This window comes from Leptonychotes weddellii, chromosome 15, assembly GCF_054177405.1.
Source record: "Leptonychotes weddellii isolate Sample4059 chromosome 15, ASM5417740v2, whole genome shotgun sequence".
Taxonomy (NCBI): domain Eukaryota; kingdom Metazoa; phylum Chordata; class Mammalia; order Carnivora; family Phocidae; genus Leptonychotes; species Leptonychotes weddellii.
The window spans coordinates 1,705,468-1,711,467 of record NC_138383.1 but is presented as its reverse complement, the minus strand read 5'-3'; the positions used below and the strand labels follow the sequence as shown (position 1 = coordinate 1,711,467).

Sequence of the window (6,000 nt, the reverse complement as noted above, 5' to 3'; positions counted from 1 at the left end):
GCTGGGCCACGTGTCTCGGGGTGCCAGGGTGCCCATGTTGAACTGCTTCCCAAAGCTGAGAATGCACCTGGCCTCTGCCCCAGCCTGCGCATCCTTGCCAGAATTACCCCCGCATTTGCGTTTTGTGGTCAGACGCACTCTAGGAGCCCATGGCCAGCAGCAGCCACCTTGGGTGGCCGCCACCCCAGCAGGATGTGCTTGGTCCAGAGCCACTGGGTGTGGGCAGTGCATTCAGTGTTTGACCTTTGATGGCGTTCCCTGCATCAGAGGGTCCAGGACCTGGGTGCGAGTTAATGTTCCAGGGCCCGGCACGGGCTTTTCTCGCCCCATATCAGAGTGAAGGGGAGAGTCAGTGCTCTTAGAAGACAATACAGGCTGCTTGTTTGCTGGGAGGGGGCAGCAGGCAGCCCCGCGCGGCATGTGCTCTGGTTTGCAGGGCGAGTGGGCAGGCATGTAGGCGCCGCAGCGAGGACCAGATGGGGTGTCTGCAGTGGGCATGAGCAGGCTCACAGGAGGTCAGTGCCGTCAGACTCTGGGCAGGTTGGGTGGGAGGTGGGTTGGTGGTTCACAGTTCTGTGGGCATGAGCCGAGGAGTCCCTAGTGGGGGCTGAAAGGGAGGGGTGGTGCCAGCAGGCAACACTGAGTTTGGGGTTGCGGGAGCGCTGAGGCAGAGATGCGCTGCTAGCGCTGGAACGGCCAGCTTGGAGCTCAGAGGGGGGGGAGACGCAGGGGGTGGGTTTGGGGGCAGTGCCGTGCACAGACGTGACAAAAGGAGGTGAAGGGCTGTGTGGGGTTAAGGCAGGAGAGACCCACGCATGAGAGGAGGGGCAGAGCTGGGCACCTGGGCAGACCCCCCCCAGTATGGGGCTGCAAGGATTCACATGCAAGCCAGGGGTCCCCAGGCAGTCATGCAACAAGCCTACTGCGCTCATCTCCTCGGGCCATCAGGCCTGAGGATCATGTAGAACTTCCTTGCCTTTTATCTTTGCAAGTTTTGTATTTAATAAAAAGAGCATGCCCTGGCTTGTCAGATATGTTCTGCTTTAATACGCCTGGATCGAATGGCTAACCCAGCGGCAGGATCCAATCAACACGTATCTCAGCCTGGGTCCCAGGATCGATCCGCCCTTTCCCTTGGAGGGTGTCATTCACACCTGTGTCCCGAGGACACCTGCTCTGTGCTGCTCATGTCTAGCGATCCCGCCCACATGGCTTGTCCGGAAGCTCCTACTCCCTCTGGATGCTCCCAAGCGCATCCCTGAAAGGGCCGGTCCCTGCTGCCAACACTGTGCAGAGTTTGTCTTAACCTTTCTTTTTTGTATGGTGACTCGAGCACTCGGCATGAACTCTCAGCCTCGCTGCTTTTCCGCAGTCCTCTGCCAGCCGCCAGTGAGTGTTATTGTCTTTGTCCCTCTCGGCAGGAACTGGTGGTGGCTCTGAGTCATCTCGTCGTTCAGTACGAAAGCAATTTCTGCACGGTGGCCTTGCAGTTCATGGAGGAGGAAAAGAACTACCCCCTGCCTTCTCCGGCAACCACAGGTACGGCGTCGAAGCTCAGGGAGCCTGTGGGGACCCCAGGTCAGGACCACAGCTGCCCTCCCCTGTGCTGGGGCCTGAGCTCGCTGCCCGCTCCGAGTGGCCCCTGTGACTCCCGTCCTGCCAGGCACTTAGCAGAATAGAAAGGGTAGCAAGAGGAGCCACACTAATTCTCTGACTCTTTTCCTTCCTTTTTACCATTTTTGGAAATCAAATTCATGGAGATATTGAAGGAGAGCAGAACGTGTGCAGTGGGGGCTCACAGAAACGTAGGTCAGCTCTTCCTGTGATGAGCTGTTGCCGGTTTCCTGTTCATGAGTCACGTTAGGCAGCTCCTTTTCTCCCATTTGTCCTTTTTGCTGGATTTCTGTTTCTTTGTGTTGGGCTGCCCCCTCCCCCAGAGTGCAGCTTCTCTGCAGGAAGGAGGGCTCATGATCAATAACAAAAGCATTACTGTTTTTAGGACATTAGGGAAGGGAAATGAAAATGAACTTGCTCAGTGGAAACAGCTGGTGTGCTGGAGGAGGGCAGGGGCAGCAGAGGGGAGGGCCTGTGGCCCCGACCGGCCACTACTCTGCTGTCGTCTGTAGGGCAGCTGCCCGCGGCCAAGCCACAGAGTGACTGGCGCTGCCCTCAGGGCAGCCCCGGTCGCCAGTCCTGCTCTGAAAGGTCTGTTATAACGGCGTCCCGCACAACAGCAAGCATGGGCTCTGGTCGTCTGCTCCGTACACCTCCCCTTCCCGCCCGGCCTGCCTGTGTCCAGCTTTGTCCGGCTGACCCGACCTGCGTGCGTCAGAGGCCCTCACTGAGTGATGGGCCTGCCGGTGGCGTTCACGCTGGTCCGGGTGGGAGCTCCTGTCACCTGCTGTTGCAGCCCCCTCAAGGCCGCCATTAACTCTTTCTTCTTTTCCCAGAGGGTGGGAGTTTGACCCCAGTGCGGGACAGCCCGTGCACCCCCAGACTCCGCTCCGTGAGTTCCTATGGAAACATCCGTGCCGTCACCACCACCAGAAGCTTGAACAAATCCTTGCAGAATCTGAGCTTGACAGAAGAATGTAAGATGTTAGAAATCGGGTCCTCGGGTCGGGACAGTCATGGGTGTGATTTTCTGAAACTACATACACCGGGGCCCCACCCTTTCCCTGCCCTGACCGCATGTCCCACTGTGCCATCTGCTGGCCCTGGGGTCTCGCTGTGGCGCAGGCGCGGCCGCAGAGGAGGCCGGGGTGGGGGGACCACGTGGGAGGCGCACGTCTCGTCCGGGTGGCCGTGCTGACGTGCCCCCCTCCGTGCCATCCGGGCCAGCGGGCAGCTCGGTGGCCTTCTCCCCCGGAAACCTCAGCACGAGCAGCAGTGCCAGCAGCACCCTGGGCAGCCCCGAGAACGAGGAGTACATCCTGTCCTTCGAGACCATCGACAAGATGCGCCGTGTCAGCTCCTACTCCGCCCTCAACTCCCTCATCGGTGAGTGCCGCGCCCGGTTCCCGCCTGCCCCCCCGCCCGCCCGTGGTACCCAGGGCTCGCCCACCGTGCGTGCCAGGTCGCGGGACGCGGGGACCGTCCTAGTCGGACAACAAGCATTAACTGGAGTGTGGAGGCGCGAGGAATGTGTGCTGCAGGCAACCGGAAGTTCCAGTCCCTTTAATTTTGCTCTGATGATATGTACGGGCCGTTCTGGGTGTGTGCGGGAAGGCTGCCAGAAGCTTCCGTCTGCCGTAGCCAGGTGGCTGTCCCTGCAGTCATCTGCCCCAGGAGAGCCCTCGTCTGACCCAGCCCGGCGGGCCTCTCCCTCTCGACCGCCCAGCGTGGCTTCCCAGGCCTCAGCTGGAGTTTTAATGTTGAGAAACGCTCTACGTGTAAAAACGTAGGGACACTAACGTAACGCCCCTCCATGTGTGTGTTGTTCCTGATTTAAGGAATCACAAACAGAGCCGAATCCCCAGAGCTTGTCCACGGCATCCATGCTCATTTACTGTCTGCGAGCCCCCAAAGCACGGTGCCCCTTACAGGCCGCAGACTTCGCGGGAACCCTGTCCTACGGCTCGCATCCCGCGGGGTGGCTCCTTCCCGCTGCTTTCTGTCTGTGCCGGGCGCTGTTCTGCTGCTCCGCCAGCTCCTCCTCGTCTGCCAGGGTTGACTTACCTGTTCTGTGGGCTGAGGGCCTAACCTTGAGTCCTCCCTCCAACCATCACAGGATTGTTCGGACCGTTTCTTCCTAGGTTAGCTTTGGCACCTTATGTTGTTCTAAGATGCCCGTTTCAGTCGAATGTTCTCACTCCTTGGAACTGTGCAGAGTGTTCTCCTGACTTTGTAGCCTCTGTTGTCTCCGGACACGGGCCCCTGTACTCCTGTTGCTGTTTGTGTACTTCTGCTCCTTATTCCCGATTAACCCCACAAGACATTTGTTCGTTTCCCTGGTGTCTCCAAGTCCCAACTTCTGCTTTGGTCATTTCTTCATTAGATCTGTATGTTTGTTCTGGTAACTTTGTTTCATTATTCCTTCTCTTTTCTTTCACTTTTCTCCGTGGTCCGTTTTCATTTCTGGAGTTGAGAATGGAAATAGCTCATGCGCTGGTGCTCTTTCCTGTGTTCCGATGTCAGCATTCACATCTGTGATCTCCCTGTCTGCTGATGCCCCCGTTCTAAGTCGTTGGCTTATTTCTGTGGCGAGCCCTGTGCCCTAGCGTTACACTCTCCGCACCGCGTGGTGATGGTGGTATTTCTGACTTACGGCCGTGATCTGGAGGGGGCAGGGCCGTGGTCCCTGCGTGAACCACACCAGTCTTCCCCTCTGCTAGAGCAAGGCTCAGGACGTCTGCCATGATCCCTGCAGGTCGAGTCCATGTGGTGTCCCATCAGGGCCTGGATGGGCTATGGGTTCCAGACGTGGCCACTGTGCCCCCCAGGGTGGCAGGAACCGGAAAGGGATCTTTGCTCACCAAACATGCCCACCCACCAAGAACTTAGCTCAAAAATACCAATGTGAATTGTCCATCTAAACAGAAATAACATCACAGATTTGTGCGTTTGGTTGTTTGCTAAAATATCCCAAGTGCCCAGAAGGCATAGGGCTGATGCTCGGCATGAACACGGGTTCTGCTAACTCACCAGTAAAATACATTCTGAGTGTCACTTGCAAGGTGTTTGTTTTGAACTAGAACATGTTCTTTTAACATACTCAACATTGTGTATAGTGGCTAAGTTCCCAGGCTGGCCCCACAGGAGTCTTTTAAAACCCAGGTTGATATGAATCTGAATTAGTACTTCTGTGTATGTATCAGCAATGAGAAAACATGAAGTAACAAGAGAAACTCAGCGAAACAGAAATGCACCATGTTGTGGCTCTGACCCACCAGCCAGGTGAGCTCAGCCGCTGCACCCCCTTCCCCACCCTCCCCGCCCCAGAGTCAGGGCGACCCGCACCTCCCACCCTCTCGCCAGAGCAGGGGTTGGCAGGCATCCTCTGCAGAAGACCAGATAGCGCACATTTTCAGCCTTGCAGGTGGCACAGAAATAGCCACGAGGGGGCAGGTGAACAAATGAATCGGGCCACGTTCCAGTCAGCCTTTACTTAGGAACTAGAACGCAAATTTCACAAAATAGTCACAAGTCACACAACGGTTTTTTTTCGAACCACTTAAAAAGTGTAAAAACTATTCTTACTTTGCAAGCCATATAAAAACAAGCAGGCGGTCCGTCGTTTGCCCTGAGGCCCGCCAGAGCCCGCGTGTAGGACACGACCTTCCTGCCCTGCGGGGTCGGCAACATCCCCTGCTGCTCTTTCTCAGGATGTGCAGGCTCATTCATTCATTCAACTGTGTTCTAAGTGCCGCCAGCATGCCCGGCTTCCAGAACACGCCGCCATGGAAGAAGCACAGAAACGCTGCAGACCTTGAAGCCGGTTGCCGCACCAGGCATCTCCACTCCCACCCCACCTTCACTGCAGGGACCACAGTGGACCCGGGGCCTCGGCCCAGAGCCAGGTGTTGTCCGTGACTCCTCTCTGTCCCCTCACCCCTGCATCCCGGCCTCGCTACCCAGGCCAGCATCCCCCTGCGCTGGCTCCTGCAGGATTCTCCTGAGTGGCCTCCCCGTTGCCTTCCTCGGGGCCTCGTCCTGACCCGCGTCCTGCCACATGGCACACGTCCAGGTGCCTTGGAGTCCTGCCTTCCGGCACCGCCTGCAACCAAGGGTGCACATCCGCTCTGCGGCCCCCTGTTCACACGCATGGCTGGCCGTCAAGAGAAGAAATTGTTAAAACGGTCACACCAGCTTCCGAACTCACAGAAACATGGCTTCTGTCACATGTCAGATGGAACCGGTGCGAGAGGGATTGAAGTCACGTGTTGTCAAGGGACCATTGAGAACTTTCGTCAGAAGGTCCCCATTGTCTGTGGCACGTCGCCTTCTCCGGGATTTAAAGACCGCGTGTGCTGGCCGAGGCAACAGCAGGTTCAGGCCGCG

General features: G+C 57.5%; 1 protein-coding gene across 7 annotated transcripts in view; it reads left to right on the top strand.

The window, feature by feature from the left end:
* The window catches only part of RPTOR (regulatory associated protein of MTOR complex 1), a 378,655-nt gene that overhangs the window by 270,181 nt on the left and 102,474 nt on the right, over positions 1–6,000 (top strand). For all 7 annotated transcript variants that reach the window (XR_014140335.1, XM_081804304.1, XM_081804305.1 and 4 more), the window contains 3 exons: positions 1,422–1,539; positions 2,451–2,591; positions 2,842–3,000. Coding sequence is in view for 6 of the 7 variants with exons in the window: in XM_081804304.1 (XP_081660430.1) it covers positions 1,422–1,539; positions 2,451–2,591; positions 2,842–3,000 (418 nt within the window). In the remaining variant the exon portion in view is untranslated. The remainder of the gene's footprint in view (positions 1–1,421; positions 1,540–2,450; positions 2,592–2,841; positions 3,001–6,000) is intronic.